The sequence below is a fragment of the Epinephelus lanceolatus genome, chromosome 23, assembly GCF_041903045.1.
Source record: "Epinephelus lanceolatus isolate andai-2023 chromosome 23, ASM4190304v1, whole genome shotgun sequence".
In the NCBI taxonomy this organism is placed as follows: domain Eukaryota; kingdom Metazoa; phylum Chordata; class Actinopteri; order Perciformes; family Serranidae; genus Epinephelus; species Epinephelus lanceolatus.
In genome coordinates, this window is record NC_135756.1 from 23,652,413 (window position 1) to 23,675,401 (window position 22,989).

At 40.8% G+C, this 22,989-nt stretch overlaps 1 protein-coding gene across 4 annotated transcripts in view; it reads left to right on the forward strand.

The window, feature by feature from the left end:
- Positions 1-22,989, forward strand: part of LOC117249255 (chemokine-like protein TAFA-5) — a 222,668-nt gene that overhangs the window by 179,545 nt on the left and 20,134 nt on the right. For all 4 annotated transcript variants that reach the window (XM_033614777.2, XM_033614778.2, XM_033614779.2 and 1 more), the window contains exon 3: positions 21,148-21,275. In XM_033614777.2, coding sequence (XP_033470668.1) covers positions 21,148-21,275 — 128 coding nt within the window. The remainder of the gene's footprint in view (positions 1-21,147; positions 21,276-22,989) is intronic.

Consider the following 22,989-nt stretch of genomic DNA (forward strand, 5'->3'; position numbering starts at 1 on the left):
AGTGGAAGAAGTATTCAGATCCACAGAGTTATACATTTTAAGGGAGTGTAGACAAATTATTACAGAGAGGGGGATCATAAACGGGGGAGGGTTGCGCATGCATTGTTTTTGCTGAAAGTAGGGTAGTCTGTCTGGTAGTTGCACTTTACTTTTTTTGGGTCATGGTTAGGGTTAGGGTTTGTACATTCTCCCTGTGTCAGCGTGGGTTTTCTCAGGGTGCTCCGGTTTCCTCCCACAGTCCAAAGACATGCAAGCCAAGGTAATTGGTGACTCTAAATTGTCCGTAGGTGTGAATGTGAGCATGAATGGTTGTCTGTCTCTATGTGTCAGCCCTGTGATAGTCTGGCGAGCTGGGACAGGAGTAGAAAGTACAATATTCCCCACTGAACTACTCAACTTTGTTTAAGGTAGCATTATTAACAGTTTTATTCATACAATAGGTTGTGTAATATTTTATCATGGCCGATATATCATTATCAGATCTGTTAAACTCTAATAACTGTGTCAGCCTTGAAAAAATCTTGAGTCGTTTGAGCTATAACATTATACATTATACCATGGTCTGGATGAAAACTCGATTCTGATTGGCTGCAGGGTGCCCATAAATTCCTGATACAGGACATCTACTTAATAGTTTTAGTGAAAAATGTCTGTTCAACATTTTAAATTAATGCATGGACTGCATAATAATATCTAAAATGAGTAATCTTTAGCGAGAGGAATGCAGTCAAAGCCTTTGTTGCCATTTTATTTGCAACACTGATTGTAGTCCCTCAGTGCCTCAACCTCTGTGCACCACAGGATGGAGACTGAAACACAACAAGCTGCAAGAAGTGCACTGGCTGTCTGAACTTAGTGATACTTTAGTCCTGTTTCCACCATATACTTACGGTATGGTACCTCTGGAACCAAAAGTAACCCTTTAGACATGGTATGTGAACCCTAAGTCTGTTTAGCTTTCCACCATGGACAGTACCCTTAAATGTGGGCAAGGTTGTTGTTGCTCACTGCTCCGTCTAGCACTCACTGTATTTCCTCATTACCTGTGACACAGAGGGCAGTCTGCACCTTGCTGATCTTCCACAGAACAAGGCTGCATGCCGACATTTTCAGAACAAAATAGAATCAGCAAGAGTGAGGGTCTCTTTGGATGGGATATTGAAAAATAGCAGGGTTGCACATTTAGTCCTTCTCAGGCAAGCTCAGGGGTTTAGTGTCACTGGAGCCCACAGGAACAACGCTCCACAATGCTTTTTTTCTCTCTTAGTGAGGATTACATGCAGTTCACGTAGTCCGGTCAGGTTATTTTCTTCTCAGACTCCAGCTGCTACGAGAGGCAGCAAAACATCCTTTCATTTTATAGTTACAGTTTACTAATAAAACAATCCACAGTATGAACAGTGGTTACATGAGCCTCAAAACCAGCCACAACTCAGCGCTGAGCAGAGTGACCGTCTGCTATTGACCAGTCAACAGACTGCAGTGTTCACAGCTCCACCCTTTAGTACCAGATCTGTGTGCTAGGTACCCCAACAGAGGGGGGACCAAAAATGGGGACAGTACGGAACGGTTCCATTGGTACCATCCACAACTTTGAGCAGTGGAAACGAAAAAAACAAAAACAAAACAAAACCTCAAACTGAACTGTACTGTACTGCTCGGTCAAAATGGGGCTTTTGTATCACATTAGTGACCATCTCACAAAACATTCGCTATTCAACTCCCTACTTCAGGCTGCTACCGACAGTACGCATGGCGTGTCATTTGTTAGTGAACATCTTGACTATGATTGGGATAGCTAGTTCGTCGTGTTGTTAAACATACTGTTTGTCAACCATATGCTATGTTCTTGACTTTGACTCATGCTAGCATAACGTTAGCTCCCTGGCTAAAAGCTGAGCTAAAGAGGTCTATGAGCTGATCAGACTAGGAATATCTCCTGTTGCCAAGTCGTATCTAAGATTCATCCTGTTTACTGGAGTAGTGAATAACATTGACTATTTCAGATGTTCATTAAACCCTCAGGTGTTACCAGGGAAACCGAGTTATCGCTTGTGGAAGAACTTCAGATTTTAATTGCAAAGCACATGAAAATGTAAATCAATGGTCTTAATTTTTTGTCTTGGGCAAGTAACCATGGTATGAGCGGGACAATGCCCAATGAGGTGTCCATTACCATTAAAAAAAAAAAAAAAAAACAGCCACCCTTTTGTCTGGTAATTCCTGACAATGGACGCCTCATTGGTCATTATCCCTCACGTGTGTCCAAATGCGCAAATACACATGGATGTGGCACATGAAACACACATCCACTGCTAAGCATTCACAAAGACCAAATGACCTGGAAATAATGAGCACTAACCAGATTCGAGTGAAACCGAACAGTCTTTTATAAGCTGCCTTACACATAACAGCAATGATTATGCTCTTATCTGCTTTGGGGACTGTACTGAGTTGAATTATCATTCATGCTGTACTGCTGTTTTGCTTAATGGAATTTGTTTAGCGGGCTTTGTAAGGGAGCAAACAGGGAATAAACAGATTTATGGGGAGCTCTGCCAAGTAAAAGGTTATGCATAATTTAAGGCGGATTAGTTTGGATGTAGAGGTCAATAAGGCTAAATAGACAAGAATCATCAACATCCAGGAAGGAGAAGGGGTGTCTTGAGGGTCCGGGCCTCCACCAGCTGTACAAACTCTTTATTAACAGACGCTAAGGCGTGCTCACATGCATCCAGGAGCATGCATTAGCACACATTAACACTCGTACACACACACCTTGTTCGTACATCAGTACACACACGGGCAGTTAACAGAAGGCATACTATAGGAACTAATTATACCAGTGTGTTTATTTCTGTTTGCAGCCTGAAGGCATTGTTCTACTTTAATCTAAGTATGTCACTATGTCATTTATCATCAACTTCAACGTAGTCACCTTCATTACCGTCGGCCACATCACGATCTCAACTGTCATCATAACCCATCATTACAGCAGCATACTATCATGCTGCCGTGCATGTCCATTTGTCACATTTCCTCGCTGCGTGCGTTGTTTACGACTTGTTCACTCAGCTGCTGATAATGGCAGTATAAGCAAACAGAGTTTTTTTTCTTTCAGCTTATTATAAGTCGCCTCTGTCAGGCAGCAGTTCAGTCTTGGCACATCACGCAAGGCAGTGAGTCTCCAAGAGGATGAGGTAGAAAAAAGAACTGAGGATAGTAATGATATGGCGGTGGTGTTCACTTTAGTTTTGCAGTCCATTTTGTGCTCCGTGCTAAAATGAAGCACCTTTTTTGTATCTCGAGTTTCAAAGAGCAACTTAATACCCAGATTTAGATCAAAACTTGACATGCACAAGCCTTTATCGGACCATTTAATGCCCAGATATTGTATATCTATCTATTCATGGATACAAACTTACAGATATAACTTCTGTTTTAATGTCTACTGCAGGGATACTCAACTTACTTTGCCTGGGGCCACATTTGCAAAATGACAGGAGTCCAGGGGCCAGTTAATACACACACATTAATAATATTTATCAGATAAAATATGTAAACATTAAAAAGAAATGCAAATCCATCCATCCATTTTTCATTAAATTACCTGATTTTAGCCGTTTGATGTTTTCTTGCCTCAATCCAGATCAGATGTATGCAGGGGTGGTCCTTGGATTTGAGGACATTCAGGGCTTAGCCTGGACCTCTGTCTGCGGGCCGGGGTATCCTTCTTTGCAATGCATTCTGGCACCTTATTTAAATTCAATCATACAAAAAAAAAAAAAAAACAGAAGCGCAGACACTAAAAATGGAACAAGCTGTAAGACACGGAATATCATGGAATAGGCCAGAATGGGGATGCAATTCCTAAAAAGGGCAGCACGGTGGTGCTGTGGTTAGCATTGTTGGGGAGGGTTCCTAGTTCGAACCCAGGCTTCTGTGCGGAGTTTGCATCTTCTCCCTGTGTCAGCATGAATTTTCTTTGGGTACTCCGGCTTCCTCGCATGGTCCAAAGACATGCAGGTTAATTGGTGACTCTAAATTGTCCGTAGGTTTGAATGTGAGCGTGAATGGTTTTCTGCTTCTATGTGTCAGCCCTGTGATAGTCCGGTGACCTGTCCAGGGTGTACTCCGCATCCTGCCCAATGTCAGCTGGGATAGGCTCCAGCCCCCCGCAACCCCCAACAGGATAAGTGGTTACGGAAAAGGAATTAATGACTTTATAGAAATCATTATTACTTATTGGGTGTCTGCTCGCTCTGCGTTGCCCTTGTCTGAATCAAATCCTCCCGTGCTCCTCGGGTTGTCCCCAGGAAGCATATGATGTTTCTCCATCATATCAGTCATCACTTGCAACCCCATGGTCGAACCACCTATGAATGCATTCAAACAGCACATCAAATTTGCTTTTCAAAATAAGGTATTTGACAATTTGATTATATTCACAAGTAAATTAGAACACTCAACAGTGTCCCCTATTAATTAAGAAATCCACTAAATTGTGAGGGAAATTACTTTATTCTTTGATGCTGGGTTGACAATGAACGGCATCCAATAAGCTGAGAAATTCAACACTAACAGCTAAATTAAGAGCAGAGTGATATGAAGCTCAGATAGGGAGCACTTTATTTTAACAAATGGGTGTAATGCCTTGTTTTATACTTGTAATGAAGGAATTAATTTGATTTTTTTAAAAACAGTGCATCATTCTATCACATCAAATTTACTGATATTCATTAAGTTTGAATATTTTCTTACTGAACTGTTGAAATTTCATTAATCCGCTCATGTTTAGACCATTTTTCTGCTGAGAAAATGTGCTTTCACTTTAACTGTTAAATTAAAACTGAGAACAAGGAATTTGGGAAAAGATAAAATGGAATCTGGAGAAAGATTAAAGAGCATTTCATTGGGCCCTACCATGCGGGTTGTTAGTTAACTATCCCTACCTTCACTGATGATCCAAACTGTGGTTCAGAGCTGTTTAAACTGTTAGCTTAGCATATCTTCAGCAGAGGCGACAGAGAGTGATACTGGGGGATGTCTTTGCAGAAACGCACAAGTCCAAAACTTTAATTTTGTGCCTGTATGACTGTGAGTGATGAATACATGCATGCTTGCCCTTGTGTGTGAGCCCTAAGAGTGAGTCGATATGTAAAGCATATGTGAATGTCTGTTGGGTGCATATCTGTTGTGTAGGCGTGTATGCATGTACTTCTGACAGTCTGTCACACTGTGCACTGTGCTGCACATGAGGGGATTGCGTCACACAGAGTACATGTGTAGTTTGCTGCTCTTGAAGTCAGGGTGGCTTTTACACTGTATTCTCATGACTGAATTGGCCTCTGCAGCCTCACTGGAAATTTTATGATTAGAAATTTTGGCAGAGTTGGTTAGAAAAAAAGGTCATTTGGACCCTGTTGGAATTCTGTGTTTTTTACACCTGATGCATGAACAGGCCGTTGCGTATTGTGTGGGCTCCTGATCCTTTTTGTCATATTTGGAACTGACTGTGATTTTTTTTCTTTTTTAAATTCAATTTCTTTTTAATAAAACAGGATCAAATGGTTCAAATCTCAAACGTAATGCAAATATTTTTTCTGTACAAGAGTTCTGAGATGGTAAATTTGTGTTCGCCAGCTGCTTCCAGGTGTCAGGGGCCTCACCATTCACTGCTGATGTACTGGTGTCTCAGTGGTGTAAAATGATCTCTTTCCCACAGACTCCTGTTCACACCGACATTTCCTCCTCTGGCTCACACTGCCTTTGAGCTCTCCTCTTTTGTGTGTGTGTGTGTGTGTGTGTGTGTGTGTGTCTGGGTCTGGGGGAGCTCACATACATGCATGCGTGTGTGTACGTCCACAAATCAGGGGTTGCTGTTGGCGTTGGGCTGTGAGGAAATGTCAGAGCACATCTGTGAATGAACGATATCAGCAGTACCTGGTGGCCTGTAGACACACACATGCACACACGCTTAAGAAAAACAAGCCCGGAGCAACGGCACGCCACAAAACCTGCCAGTTATGCAGCGCAATGGCACCTAGCAGAAATAGTACGCAGGCAAAGGAAGATGTGGCTGGAGGGCAGGAGGATGTGGCTGGAGGGCAGCGATGTGGCAACTGGACTTCAGTGTAGAGGTTTAGACATGGGGGAACGAAAGAAGAATTAAAATGGCATCTCAGGTTTTTCATAATATAATTCATAGTCAGTTGTTGTCTACAAATTATATTCAACCGCAAAATAAACCTGAAAAGCTGGAAATCAGAACGGATTTACAGAGATGTTACCGACTCACCCTTTGTCCCTTTAAGGGCAGTGGCCTTGTGGGTAACCTGTAAGGGTGTGTATGGAGGGAAGCAGCTCTCTCGGTGTGTCATGGTGACGACGCAAGTACTGATGACAGCAGTAGAATTAAGTCTCTTGATAAGCTAAGGGCTACTGCTAAACCTCATGAGAAGGCCATGTTTGTTGTTTTGTGGTGAAGACTGCAATCAAACCAGTGTTGGTGAACTGCACCCGAATGCCTTGCCATCCTTATATCCTTTATAACGTTGCAGAACGGTGGAATGCAAGTAGTTCCATGTTCTCGTCGTGAATCTTTGGTCTGAACTGGGCTTTAGAGGTGCTGGTTGACAGATTTGTGTTTACCCCTGTTTCTAATCTTTATGCTAAGCTAGGCTAATGATTCCCATCTCCAGCTCCGCACTTAAAGAGGCAGAGTGATATCAATACTCAAATATAATTCACTGCACCTGAACACCTTGCCATCCTTCCTTCTGCAGAGTGGTCTAGACCGCTAGAATAAAGAGCCAAGCTAAAATTAATGTTAACAAGCCAGCGTTTTCCCAACTACGGTTCGGAGCCAGTGAGCTGTCATTGAGAGAGGTAAAAGGGAGTTGTTGCATAGAGATGATACACCATCTCATCTAGTTGCATTAGTGTGAATCAGCAGATTTTTAGAACATAAACACTGGTGCATTGCAAGTAGTTGCATGTTCTTGTCGTGGATCTTTGGTCTGACCTGGGCTTTAGAGGCGCTGGTTGACAGATTTTGTTTCCCCCTGTATCTAATCTTTATGCTAAGCTAGGCTAATGTTTCCCGTCTCCAGCTCCGCACTTAAAGAGGCAGAGTGGTATCAATATTCTCATCTAATTCTCTGCACCTGAATGCCTCGCCATCCTTCCTTCTGTAGAGTGGTCCAGACCCCTAGAATAAAGAGCCAAGCTAAAATTAATGTTAACAAGCCTGCGTGTTCCCAGCTACGGTTCGGAGCCAGTGAGCTGTCACCGAGAGCGGTAACAGGGAGTTGTTGCATAGAGTTGATACACCATCTCATCTAGTTGCATTAGTGTGAACCAGCAGATTTTTAGAGTGTTGCATAATGGTGCATTGCAAGTAGTTGCATGTTCTCGTTGTGGATCTTTGGTCTGACCTGGGCTTTAGAGGTGCTGGTTGACGGATTTTGTTTCCCCCTGTTACTAATCTTTATGCTAAGCTAGGCTAATGTTTCCCGTCTCTAGCTCTGCACTTAAAGAGGCAGAGTAGCATCAATATTCTCATCTAATTCTCTGCAAAAGAACCCCAAACAATTTCTTTATCTCAAATGTTTGATCCGGTGCCACCATCAGGAGTAATGGCCCTACACTGAAACATTCATCTTGTTGGAGTGAAGCAAACTGCCATGACAAATTTTAGCATTTTTATTTAGCCAGGATGCTGGAAAGAGGGAGGGCGAGTTGAAAGAGAGACAGATGGAGAGCAATAATCTGTTGCAGACTTTAACTTTAATTTGAAAACTGAGAGCTTTAATTTCTGTCTTGTCTATTAAAGTGAACCCAGTTGTAAAGCATCACCGTCTTTTCCCATTAAGGATGTTCATTTAGCACATCAAACAATTGAGAGGAAGCAGTTATCTCTGTTTTGGAAAATGTGAGCAATGAATATCACATAAAAGCTCCTCGCTCTCCTCTTTCTTAATTTATTCAAAATGTTTGAAATATCAAAGTTTTATATAGCGTACATCCATAAGGGAGGCGTGTAGTGTGCACTCTCATGTGTTCATTACCACTGATGTGATATTCATGTTGGTGGTAGATTATTAGGTGATTCTGTTATGCACACACAAAAGTCGAGACACCCACACAAGCGTACATGCATGCACAGAGACACAGGGCTGAGGTCTGGAAATGTCAGTCAGCATGCTATCTCATTATTTCTGCCTCTTGAAGTTTCATGAGTGCAGAGGAGCTATTTGGGACACAAATTCACTTCACCAAAAAACCTCGGGCTTTTTAAAAAGGGGCTTGACAGCTTTTAGTGTGCAGATACTCATCAGGGCCGCTAAACGGGTGGAATAATCTTATGAAAATCAGGCAAAGCAATAGACTGGAAAGGAGCAAGCATGGAAAGGGAGAAAAAAAAAGGAGGTGAAGAGGGAAAAACAGAAGACGAGATGACGAGAGGCGAGTGGAAATAGAGGGCAGACGTAAGAGTGCAGAAAGAGAAAATAGTGGTTGTGAGGGAGAGGGGGGAGGTGAGGGGGAAAAACAAGACAAGGGAAAATTAGCTGAGAGCAGATGAGCTGAGAGGAAAGAGGGGATAAAAAGCTGGTGGCTAATTACAAAGCGTAGGGATTTATTTCTTTGCATTGGGCTTTTTCCTTTCACATTCCTCCGAGGCTCCTCCTAATTCCTGCCAGCCTCAATTCAGGTTTAGGGAACATCTGCCTACCACGGCAGGTCAGATAGTACAGTTAATTATCCAGATAGTAGATCCAGTGTAAAAGGAGACATGGGAGGGGATTTCCATGATGAAAGCAAATCTTGGGGTCTTAATGGCACTCGGTCGGCTTTTTCCAGCCGTCTTTTGTTTGACTTTGTTGCCTGACATGTCAGCAAAGAGATTACTGTGTGTGTGTGTGTGTGTGTGTGTGTGTGTGTGTGTGTGCATGTGTGTGTATGTGCGTGTGTTTTCATATACAGTGCTAATGCTAGTTGTACATTATGTTTGTGTTGGAGCTTTTTCTGTTAGCCGACATCCCGATTACCACCAATTTAGTGCAAAGTGCTGTGCAGAAAATAACAGCCACAAATACATGGCGAGAATGATCTTCTGTGCGTGCATATGTGCTCATGTTTTCATATGCTGCCGGGATGTTTGCACTCTTATAGCAGGAAGAAGTACATACAGTAGGGAGAAATATTCTGACAGATTTATAGGACTCATTTGGGAAATGAAGACAGTGAATTTGCTTAAAAGGCTATTTGATTCGCCATTACTGGGCACGAGGAGGCCTGAGCAGCGCGGCGATGCATTAGAGAGGCGAAGGTGGGCAGAGGTGGCAGAGAATTGACAAATAGCAGAAAGAAGATGCATATGAATTCCTATGTGTATAAGGTGTGTGTGTGTGTGTGTGTGTGTGTGTGTGTGTGTGTGAGCTCCATTTTGCAACCAGCTTATTGCAGTGAATCAAAAGTCATGTTGATTTGCCTCTGTCAGACAGCAGTTGGGAATTCAGAATCAGTTTGCATTGAGAACAGGCTCCTAGTTGTCTGATTCCTATGAATCATATGCTTCCTTCATGCTTCTGTGACTTTGGATTCCTCTCACCAGTGCTTTTTGATAGGGATTCACCCATTGTGGGATTCTGGGCCAATTCCAATGTTCTAAATAACAACTTTGCTGATAGCTGATACTGCAGTTTTTTGTTTGTTTGTTCTGGTTGTTGTTTATTCTGTTTTTGTTGTTATTTATTCCCCTGTGTCGGGAAACAAAGAAATATACACTGTAAAGAAAATAACTGAACTGCTTTAAAATCATTTAGCCTTTCATTACACTCTCTTTAAATGAGAATTTAATCTCATTCGATTTAATCATACACATTTATGAAAAACCTTTAAAATAACCTTTCACTTGATTTTTTTAACCCTTTCAAACAAAGCAAGCAAGCAAAATGGCTTGCTTTAAAAAAAAAAAAAAAAGTGAAAAAGACAAAGAAGTGATTAGAAAATATGCCCCCAAAAAATTAGCAAGAAAAGAGAAAATTAAAAACAAGAAAATTAGTTAAAAAAAAGCTTGAAAATTCTAATAATTTTGTAACATAATTTTGAAGTGTCATGATAATAGTAATAATAATATGGTTTTACCCTAGCTTACTTCTTTTTATCCAATTTTTAATAATAATTTAATTCAAATAATTTTATTTATTTTGTATTTTTTTCCCCCAGTTTGCAGGACATTTCTTACCAAGTTGTTCAGTGCCCTTTTTTCCCATGTGTTTGAAAGAAGTTGCACCAATTTGCTCAGGGTTCAAAGGTTTAAATACTTGCGAAAGGCATCTGAAAACATCACAAGAAAAGTGATGTCGTTCCAGGTTTCAAAGGGTTAAATAAGTGCTAAGTCTTTGCACTATATATGACTGTTTTACAATTCCCTCTGTAATATCTATTTTATATTGCTGTGAAAACATCAACAAATTTCTCTATGAAACAACTGTACTTATTCAAGTTTCTCGCCCAAAACTACATTTTACAGGCTTGTATTTAAACACATCATGAGAACATTCATGTTTTCCTTTGCTGAATACTCATTTTTACCAAAGAGAGCTTGTGCGCATCATGATGTAAGTCAATGTAACCTCTGTCAGCAGTTAGTTCCGCTCACTGGCTGCTAACAGCTAACGTTAACTTGCGCTACTGCTGCTGATGTGAACATGGATTTGTTGTTTACAATGTAACATCATCAGGGAAACAATAGGATGCATCCCAGGGAAGAGCTCTGTTTGCCTCAAACATGTTTTCTATTGTCCCTGGGACAACAGGATGGCAATTGTCTGGAGCTCTGCTTTTTAGCCTGCGAAAAATTGATGTGACACAACGGAAAAACATCGGTAACTGCCATCGGTGAATGTCATCTTATTTGCAGAAAGGCCGATGGCGGTCAGCATGGTACATCTGTACTTTCAGAGAGTTGCGCATGCGCAGTGATTCAATGCAGTTTCATGAGATCACGAAAGAATCGCGAGATTAGATCAACACATCACCCGAGGCATCATCTGCATTCAGAAGAAGTTGTAAGATTTGCAAGATGACAGTTTCATCCAATCGGGGAAACACTCGCACTCATTTGTCAAGACAGCACCCTTACAGTGCAGTCAGGTCTCAGTTGGTGATACTGTACTAGAGAGTACTGCATTCCCTAGTAGCATGACTCCCGAAGGTAAAATCCTGTTAATTAAAATAACGTTTAATTAACACCATTTGTTTTCTTGACTAAAAAAAATTTCAATGAAAAATGGATGCTTTCACTTAATTAATATTCTCCAATTTCATTTTGGTGATGACAGTTGTGCTGGGGCTGCAGCTACTAGTGTTGGTAGCTCTTCTCATGCACCTTGGAAAAATCCTTTCACAGTAGCACAGCAGGGTAAAATGACCCAGGAAAAGGTGATCTTGTATCACTGAGTAGTCAGTAGATTAGTGGTTACGCGTTTGCATCCTTTAATCACTGTAAGCACCCTGAATTTGTGTCGTTATACCCTTTTTAAAAAATGAGCATTTTAATGTTCAAATGTTAAAGTCATGGTTATTTTATTCTCTGCAGAAGCATTGTTGATTTTGTATGTAATCGTTAATTTTGGTTCCAGTTTATATCCTGGAACCAACCAGCAATTTATCAGGAATTGATGTTAGAATCTGTATTGACAAATTCTTATCAATTTCCATCCCTACCTTGCACAGAATCACACAGGCATGCAGAGTTGTGCACCACCACACTAACAAACTTGAAACAAACTGGAACCCTGTAAGGATCCACACAACAGACCTAACAAACACATGTAATAATAACTGTATGTACATGTTTTGAATTCACATATGTGTTAAAAATGTCAATGTTTTTTTTTAAAATAAACATGTGGTCTGACCATATCTCAACATCAGCAGCCGTTGCCCAACTGCTGATTCTGCTACCTGCCCAGGTCGTATCTGATCTGTACAGTTTGTAATTATCTTAGCAAATCTTCTTATCTTCGCACTATTTCTTGAGGACTGCTGCACTGCATTTATTACAGCAGCTCTGATCTGTCTTTAGGTCTACTTCCTGTCTTTTTCGTCCAATTTCTTACTATCTCCTTGCCTGCGCTCTGTCTCTCTCTCCTTCACACACACACACACACACACACACACACACACACACACACATCTCATCTTTCTCCTGCCATCTCAGGCTTGGCATGGCATTAGACGGAATTTATTAGGCCAAGATGCTGGCTGTTGACATGAGTGTGATCTCCCATTTGGTGGGAAGATAAGTGTCCCATGGAGGGTGTAATAATGTTCTCTCCCTCTCTCCTCCTTATCTCCTGCTGATGAAACCATGGCCGATACCTTCCCTTACACATAGCATCAGACCTGTGTGTGTGTATGTGTGTTTATTTCTGTCCACGTCTGCAGGTGCTCACCGGTGTGTTTGTGCCTGGTTCCCTGCATGTGTGGGTACGCGTTTAAGGGATGTTTTGATTTCATATCACCCTTGAATCTTATACATTTTATCACAAGCCACTGCCCAGTGCCCAGCAGTGATATGGTCGAATGGTAGCAGATAGTGTAGCTATCAGAAGATGTTGCTGGGAGATGAGTTTAGTTAGTGACGTGAATCCAAATGTGACAGAAAAAGGCCTGGTCTTAACTTGTCTGTATGGTATCTGATTTCTTATATGATAAATCACAGTTATTGGACCAGTTGCTGCCTGTTAGCAAGGACGTCCACCATTCTTACCTGGCTGTCAGAGGTTCTTGCGCGACATTGAGAGCATTAATATAACAGCAAACCACTATTAGCCATGTTAAGATTGAGGAGACTGAGGTGAGTAATGGTGTCCTGAGCAGAGAATGAAGTAACGCTACCTAAATGTGTCTTGTAATTCAAGCTTCCTTTGTTTCTTTGTTGAGGTAAGACGATCTGGCTGGGTGTTCATGTTAGTGCATGAGTGTATCCCACTGGCTAGCTCATCACCGCTGCTTTGCACTGTGCTTATTTGGTAGTTACCACTCATTCTAGGACAGGGGCGTCATGGTAGTGTAGCGCCCACCCTCCGGTTCCCCCCTGGTTAATATGATTAGTTCTGTCAGCACTGTTGTCGTTGTTTTGTGAAATGGAGTAGGGATGGGCAACACAAGCAAAAACACTATTCGAAAATCGTGGCAGGATGTCTGCAAGCCCTGTGTGCGCACATCAGTGACTGCTCGGCATGTATTTTTCACATCGCGGGGATTTTTCAGGGACATTTTTACAGGAAATTACAACGCGGAAGTGCACTCGACTATGAAAGCCCGAATGACTGCGGACATTCCTCACAGAGTAGTAGTCTCTGCATGTTTCTCCTGTTTGTAGAAGAGCATCTCACACCGCTGTAGCAATCCTAGACTGCCCTCGTGCGGTTAGGAGCTGAATTGCATGTCAAATAAAGGGGGGGAAATAAGACGGCGAATAGTAATAGTTGCATTAAAAAATCGATTTTTCAAAAATAAAACGACTATTCGAAAATCGTGACCCATCCCTAAAATGGAGTTAGCACTGTTAGCTGCTAGCCACTGGCTCAGCCACCTCCATGTTGAGAACCCTGTCCAGACCACTGCCATGCTCTGAATTTTGCATTGAGCCCCTTTAAGTCCAGGGCAATATAAACAGAAAAATCATTGATGTAAAAAGACATGGTGAAAATCAAGTAGTTTGACCTGCAGTTTCACAATCTGTTAAAGCTAATAAGTTGTTTTCACACGGCGCTGTGCTCCAGTTCTTTAGTTTTTGTGTGTTATGCCAAATTGGATTTGAGCTTCATCCAAGAACCACCATAGCTGGATATTAAATCCCCACTATGCCAAAATTTGGTTAAACACACAGCTTTTATTTTACACTGGATCAGTAAGCTTTTTAAGCCATGTGCAGCCATGTCATTTAGCCATGATTTGGTTGAAATGTGAATGTTGAGCACACTCTGATTATGGATAGCAAAAAAAAAGTGGATGATGCTGCAGTAGTTTGAGAAGTTTCTTTGGATTTTTGATACTTTTATTTCACTGTGAAACTGGGTCACTTGTAGTCCTTTGTAACTACTGTGAATTCAAGCTAACTGCAGCTGACATCATCCACAAAGGAGCATGCTACAAAGTTTTTGGAGCTCTCTTTTAAGTCTACAGGTGTGAGTGTTTGATTCTTGAAATGTGGGGCTTTGGTGGAGGTTCCCTTTTAAAATCTTTAACATAAAGTGTTATGTTTTACAAGAGCCAAATCAAGGTAGGGTAGTAATAATATCTGTAATTTCAGATGGCAGGAGTTGGAACCTGCTTTATTTCATTTGTGAGTATTGCAACAAGCTGTAAGTGACAAATCATCACCTTATAAAGTGGCTCAGAGGTGTAGTGGGTCGTCCGCCAATCAAAGGATCAGCAGTTGGATCACCGGCTCCTCTAGCCCGCATGTCGGAATAGTCTTGGGCAAGATACTAAACTCCAAACTGCTCCTGATGGCTGATCCATCAGTGTGTGAGTGCAAGTAAATGGTTACTGAGTAGCAGGTGGCACCTTGTACAGTAGCCTCGGCCACCAGAGTGTGAATAGTGAATGTAACATGTCGTGTAAACACTCTTTTAGTGGTCAGAAGACTAGAAAAGCGCTGTACAATTGCAGTCCAATTACCATTTAGCATTTTTGTTTGGTTATTATGGTGATAAAAAAGTTGCCTATTAACATATCTAACAGATACAGAGCACCTTTTGCATTATTTAGAGTCATGTTTCTGGACACCTTGCAAATTAAGTCAAATATTCTCATTCTTGTAGCTCTGTTTTGGGTCTCCACCAACTCTGGAGAGAAATATATTGGCTCTTAAGCTTCTAAATGATCCACTATAGTCCACTTTAATCCCCAGCTAACTGCTAACTTTGGCTGTGTGCATTTTAGTGCTGGGCAGGTCATGTGTGTACAGTGTTTGTTAGAGCTTTGTCGCTGAAAACAGCTGCTTGGTGCAGCCGAAAATGACAAAGTCATTCGGTGAGACAGGTTCATGATGGTAAAGTTGCAAGCAAATACAAAACAAGAAGCTGAAAGGTGCTAAAATTCTACTACAAGCTGGGAGGGAACTGCACCAGCAACACCTTTCACCTTACACATTGTCATTTAATTGACTGATATAAAAAATATTGATTACAGCAACGTTAAGTTGTGGTGGTATAATTGTTTTAACATCAATGTAGAAATCAGCTATGTCAACAAGATGTCTGTGCAGTCACATTTTTAAATCTTACATCATTCATTTGACACAACTACAGTCATAAAGATCTCACCAGCAGCAATCGGATGCTTGTTTTATCAGCTTAGCAGCATTCATTCCCTCATTACTATTATTTACCTGACGGTGCTATACATCTTCATCAGCTGAGGGTCACCCCACTGGATGGTAATTTAGGAGCGAAACAAAACCGGTTAGTGAATTGTGTAAGTGACCTTGCTGACAATGTGATAAATTCATGGTAATGGATTAAATAAGAAAAGGAAGGGGGGAAAAAATCTTGAGAACACTGCCAAACCTTGGGCTATTACAACTGACAAGTTTTTCCTTTCACCTCAGCGAATGGTGTGTTTTCAATATGTCCTCTAATTTTCTCATCTGCTCTCTCGCTTCCCCTTTTAATTTACCGCTGCCGAGGTACAGCTGGTTGATGCAGATGCAGATTCAGAACACTTTCTTGTCCTTTAGATTTACATAAAACAGAAATTCGTCTTTGGCACCGGCACACTTCACACAACACATCAGGACAAAGCACACAAAATACAAATTCCAAATAATAAATAAATATGTGATAAAATGTTAGAAGATAAAATGGGTTCTTAAAAAAGAAAAAGACAAGGGCCAGGAGAGTCACAGCATGCAGGGGTACTGGGGGAAATGCTTTAAAGATGCTTGCTGAATGGTACATGGTATAAAGGATGTCTTGAACTTCAGACTATAAGTGTGTGGCCTGAAGGCAGCATCTAGTATGCTGATTTAGAGGATGGGTGGGGCCATTGGAAAACTGGATTGCCTTTTTGATTGTAGGTTTGTACTGTTACAGCCTGTCTCTGTCTTTTTTTTTTTTTTTTTTTAACCTGATTGTGATCTTCCCATACCATGAAATGGGATCAGTCAATAATTTATGGCCAAATGTGAAAATCTTATCAACTTTGTCCCAGAAGGTGGATTTTGTTCTCAGTTACTGCTGGCTCCTTTCCCTGCCCTTTTACGTTGATTGGTTTGTACTGTAGGTAGAGCCCATTCTATCTGCCCTCATTCTGTATTCCTGACACAGCTTGTGACCTTTGGGGTCTAAGAAGGTTGAAGATGTCTTGCCAGTAGGAGGTTTTGTTTGCACCCCACTGGCAACCAGGATAATATCATCAGCATACATAATGAAGGAGAGATCACTGCTCTCACAATGCACAGTGTTTATGTGTGTGTGGAGAATAGCAGGGGAAGAAGAGCACAGCCTTGAGGAACACCTATAGGACAGGTTAGCCAGAGAAAGGTATGGGGCCTGAGTACACTTGAAACAAACTAGTTTGTAAGTGTGTTTTCTAACACCATCTGATGGCACATGTTTTTATTGCTTCTGAAAGTGGCCACACTTTTGAAGGTGGGGTGACAGGTCAGGCCTCACAGAGAGGGGCCACACTCAGCAATTGTTCAAATAGGGATAATGGTGCACACTTTTAGACACCTTTTCCTTGAAAGTGTTCATGTTGTTGTGATATATTGTACACAAAGACAGTGATGGAAGTAGTTGTGTAAGGAACCGCTTTGAGCAAGTTTCTTTAAAATGTAAATATTCCAGATTACTGGTTATTTTCATTTGAATGTACTAAGTTACTTCCCAATACAACTGTCTGTACTGTACCCTCACCAAAGAACAACCAAATGTGGCAAAATGTGAAAATCTTATCAACTTTGTCCCAGAAGGTGGATTAATATTACTTAATATTAAAACAGCCCTCTTATATTAAAACTAATCTCATGCTAAAGAACAACTGAATAGCCTAGATCTTTAAAAAAAAAAAAAAATAAGAATAGCCTTGGACACAGGAACAAGCAGGCATCCAACATACTAACACACGTTCGAGGGCATGTTGACAAGGCACAGAACAGATTCAAAAACGGGATTCTTTGGGGGATTTTTTTCTAGTGGCTCATTTGCAAAGTGGTGAGGTATGGATAAATAAAAAAAATGAAAACAATAAACACTTAATTATGGGTAGTATCAAAGCTTCCAACATTGTCAGACTCAGCTGTTTGATTCTGACATTAGAAAGGTGCAGAGGAAGGGTGTTTCAGGTGCTGTTCATTTTGAAGCATACCAAACTCCTTAGGGACGCAAACTCTGGGACATAACACCTTAATCCAATGGACCAGATAGGCGCTCACATTCAGGACAGACAAATGAGTAGCATTTCTGGACATCCAGATATGGACAGCCAACAATTAACTCATAGATAAACTGCCATACCATGCCATACATTTTGAAATGTATCTGTCAGGAACTGGCAGGGAAATGAGTCTATAATGCTTAGCAGAGTAGTATGTCTAACTTATGTAGCAAGGCTGATGTAGAAGAAAAAAAATATTGCTGACACTTAACACTTAATAGTTTTCAGAGATTCGATCTATTTGAAATTGCATTGTCCCCCACATGTAACTTTGCCCCTGAAGTGGAAATATTCAAGTCACACATGTTCGAGATTGTTTTTGTGCAGCTAGCCTTGAGGCAAGCTATTCTACAGTAGCGCTAAGTAATTCAACCTCAAGTAGCATGTCAGCAAAATGCACTCAACAATAATAATGCTCTACATTGGTGTCAATTTCGAGATCACTCTTGAGTGTGCTGACACAGTGTTGAGAGTACTTTCATTATTTAGCCATGTAGTGCTTGAGAAGGTATACACATTTCATGGATTGATTGATGTATAGATATTGTTTATGATGAACAGATATTAGCATTGGGTACACCGCTCACTGATGATCTACATGCCGGGTTATGACAGCTACTGAAGGTGCCCTTAAAGCAAATTTATAGATATGGAACTGAGCACAATTCCCACATGCTGTAAGAGAGGCAGCATGCCATGAACACCATGGCAAAGAGAATATGATGTATATACGGCCTATAATTCATTCTGGGTTTCACTGTTATCCATTAAAAAATGCCATTTTCCATCCATAAATGCATAGGAATATGAGCATAAATGTATGTATCTGTCTTCCTTTATCTCGCCCATATTCTCTAACGGTCAAAAATGTTAGCTGGGTATTTCTCTACTTTGTCTTCATCCTCTCTCCCTCTATCTCGGTTCATCTCATTTCCTTTTCTGTCCTTCTGATTTACATACTCAAGTGGTTGCTTACTTTTTATTCTTGAATCCTTTTTAATGCAGTTTCTGAATTGTGAAGATGTGTTAAGCCAACCCGAGACACAGAGCTGTGATTAGACGCCTGATCTGTAGAGGCTTTTTTTTTTCATTACACCAAAAACCACCTCATTACACCATGTACGTAATGACCCTTAAATTCACTTTTTCTTTTTTGTCTTTTTTCCCCAACAGCCATTATTTTCATGAACTCTGTTGGGTTTATGTAAAGCCAAGTAATATTTGTTTACAAAAAATAATGTTTGTTTACAATGAAATCTCCACAGGGTATGTTTTGGAAGTGGCAAGAGAATTGTTTTCATATTTTGAGTTGCGCTTTCATTTTGGCTGTTATAGTCTAATGCTGATATGTTATTACAGAAGCACAGGTTTAATGTAAATTTGTGAGCCTCCAAAGTCATTTTTTGTCAAATGCTCATTCATTCATTTATTCTGCATAATTGCTTCTCACAGAAACAGGAAACTGCATGTATTATATCTGATTTACTTTTATTAGTTGGCTGCTGTAGCTATATTATATTACATTATGGTATTCTAAACTCAGAATCACAAAAAAGGAAAAGGACATACAAGATAAAAATAAAGTAAATTCATCATTTAATTTTTAAAAAACAATGACATTCATATGTAGCCTTTGAGAAAACTGATATTACTGCTGATATCTTTGTAGAACTGTAAGATGATAACAACAGAGCTGTGGCTACCCCTGCGGCAGGGATAGACTTAGCCAGAGGCATTATGTTTCGGGTTGTCCATCCTTTCATCTGGCTATCAATGTCCATCCGATTCTCGTGAACGAGATATCTCAAGAACACCTTTAGGGAATTTCTTCAAATTTGGCACAAATGTCCACTTGGACTCAACGATGAACTGATGAGATTTTGGTGGTCAAAAGCTAAAGGTCACTGTGACCTTGCATCCGTCTCATTCTCAACAACGCCTTCAGGGAATTTACTCAAATTTGGCACAAATGTCCACTTGGATTAGATTAGAATGTGTTGGTTATAGATAAAAGGTCAAGGTCACTCTGACCACAAGAATTCATACGCTAATTATGACATAATTTCACACAAATGTCTAATAGGATATAATGATGACATGATGACGTTTTGTATCCATAAGGTCAAAGGTCAAAATGTTCTGTAAAAACACTTTTCCGGCCATTATTCAACATCATAATTCAGGAACAGACGGGCAGACGTTTGGTCAGATAATGAAGTGGTGACACTCATCTTGGGCGTCCACCTTAAAAACTAATATATAGTTATATATAAACTAATATTACAGGGACCAGGGGGAGATATGTGTGAACCATCTGTCTCAAGAAGGGTTTTTAACCTGCTGCACAGACTCTGTCTTCTTAGGGTGTGGTTGCGTGCCAGCTAACTTAGTGTGTTTTCAGTTTTGCCAAGTGATGATGCAGTTGGTTGCTCAGCTGTGTGTCACTAACTGGTTGATTTTTATAAATTGTTTTCTACACATTTTGACCCATTTTGTTTGGTTGTGCAACCATTTATCTCATTACTGTGAACAGCTGGCCAAAACAAGACAATGCCATTGTCTGCATGGTTTCATGTTTTCATATGTCATGTTTTGATAACTGATTTCAGATACAGTGCTCAGACAATTTATGTTAGGTTTTGGTCTCATGTCCTTCAGAATCATATGCTCATCAATAAGAAAGAAGGGCCAGATTTTCAGTTTGGCCATATGCTCCCTATAAATACAATTTGCAATATTCATAAGTGGCAGGAATAGGTATTGTCATTGTCCTTGCACTGAGAACTCCAACTGATTGGTTCCGATGCTTTTTCAGTGGGCCAAGGATCTTTAAGAATAGAGCAAAGCTCAGGATGTTCAGGCTCAGGTGTACAGTGTGCATTCTCCACATTTTAACAACACAGCGTCGTAGCAATGACACTTTTTGGGACAAAATGTGAAAGATCGCATTGCAGAGAAAACTCAAGATTTAATTGTCGCTATGTTCATCATTGTTATTTTAATGCCTCTGTGTATGAGTGAAGCCTACAGTACAAAAATGAGTGTAATATGATGAAGCCTGGGGCTTTTCTGTAAAATGTAGAAACTGAAATACAGCAGAGCAGACTGAAAAAAACGTTCCAGTGAAATCTTATGGACTGTGTTAAATGTCACAGATTTTTAAAGTTGTATATGAAATACAGAATATTTTGCCCCTTGTGGAGGGAGCCACAAAATATTCCATCCTGTTTAAAATGTTTGCTTGCTCAATATCATTTGTGATGTTTGATTTTATTTACCTGACTGATCACAGCTCTCTCCATCTGTCTGATTCTCTCCATCTTTCCCTCATCATCATCCCCTGCTCCCATATCTCCCAATTGTCTCTTTACTTCATTGCTCTTCATCCACCTGCGTTTCTTATCTCTCTTCCAATCCACCTCTCTACATCCCTCCATCTTTTTCACTCCATTTAAATGTATTTCACCATATTTCTCAAATCTCCCCCTTTCTATCATTTTCCATGGTGTTACATCTTTCTCCATATCTGTCTTACTCCATCTGTCATCCCTCAGCCCACTCACTCCATTTTAATCGTTACATCTCTGCATCCACCTCTCCCTATCATTTCTCTCCATCTGTTTATTCCTGCTATTTTTTTCTCACCTCTCTCTAATCGTTGGTTCTCTTTCCCTGTGTTCTCTGCAGCTGGTATTGTTCGGAAAAAGCAGTGGTGTGAGATGGTGCCGTGTTTGGAGGACGAAGGCTGTGACCTGTTAGTCAATAAATCTGGCTGGACTTGTACACAGCCCGGAGGCCGAGTCAAAACCACCACGGTGAGTTCAGGCTCTCTTTTAGCCCCCCCAGGTAACAATATCCACTCACAAACCAGTGGGTGTGTGCAAAATGAGTGGACTTACTGCGCCACTGGCACTGAGAACAACATGGCTGGAGGAACGGTAAATGAAGCATTTGCATAGAAAATCAAATGTGGTGTAAATCAGAAAGTAAGGACACATATTTTTTTTTATAATTTCTTATGATTAAAATGGTTTTGCTTGCCAAACATCACTGTTTAGGGGACATTTTAACAAAGTGAATCATTTTACAGGATGATAGAAACACTTATGAGTATTGGCTCTCACAAAAAGCTCCCATCTACAGGCATATCTATACACTAAACAAACATTTAAATGCAACAATTTTGGATCTTGCTCCCATTTTCACAGGTTTAATTTAAAGATCTAAGGCTTTTTTGCACTCAGTAGATACATTTCTCTCAAACTGTGGTTACAAATTTGTTAAACTCTGTGTTAGTCGGCACTTTCCCAACATAATCCATCCACCTGACAGGTGTGGCATATCAAGATGCTGATTAAACAGCGTCATTACTACACAGGTGTGCCTTGGGATTGTCGCAGCAAAGGCCACTCTAAAATATGAAGTGATCACACAATAAAATGCCACGGTTGTGACGGAGTGTGCCCTTGGCATGCTGACTGCAGGAATGTCCACCAGAGCTGTTGCCCGTGAATTGAATGCTCATTTCACTACCATAAAGTTATGGTACAAGCTTTAATGTCATTTCCATGAATTTGGCACTACATCCAACCAACCTCAAAACCAAAGACCACATGTAACCCTCCAGCGTCTTCACCTGCATGATTGTCTGAGACCAGCCACCCAAGATAATCCATCCACCTGACAGGTGTGGCATATCAAGATGCTGATTAAACAGCATCATTACTACACAGGTGTGCCTTGAAATGGTCACAGCTAAAGGCCACTCTAAAAGACATTTATTAGTAATTCACATTAACACTGCAAAAATTCGTCTGTGCACACAGATACCCCAAAGAGTCTGGTATGATCGCCATTTGCCTGATGCAGTGCGACACATCTTCTTCACATAGAGTTGATCAGGTTGTTAATTGCGGCCTGTGGAATGTTGGCCAGCTCCTCTCCAACAGCTGTGTGAAGTGTCTGAATATTGGCAGGAATTGGAACACGCTGATCCAGAGTATCCCAAACATGCTCAATGGGTGACATTTCTGGTGAGTATGCTGGCAGCACAAGGCCGGTACAGTGTAAACTGGGATTCATCTGTGAAGCAAACACTTCTCCAAAGTGGCAGAACCCATTAATGGTAAGCAGTTGCCCACTCAAGTTGGTTATGATGACAAACAAGACCCTGGTGAGGACGATGAGTGTTCAGTTGTTCAAACCAATTGCTGCATCAGCTGTTCGGGTGGCTGGTCTCAGACGATCTTGTAGGTGAAGATGTGGATGTGGAGGTTCTGAGCTAATGTGGTTACATGTAGTCTGTGGCTGTGAGGTCGGTTGGATGTAGTGCCAAATTCATGGAAATTACATCGGAGACATCTTATGGTAGTGAAATAAATATTAAGTTAATGGGCAACAACTCTGGTGGATATTCTTGCAGTCAGCATGCCAATGTCACGCTCCATCAAAACTTAAGACATCTGTGGCATTTTATTGTGTGATCAAACATTTTAGAGTGGCGTTTTATTGTGACAATCCCAAGGGACA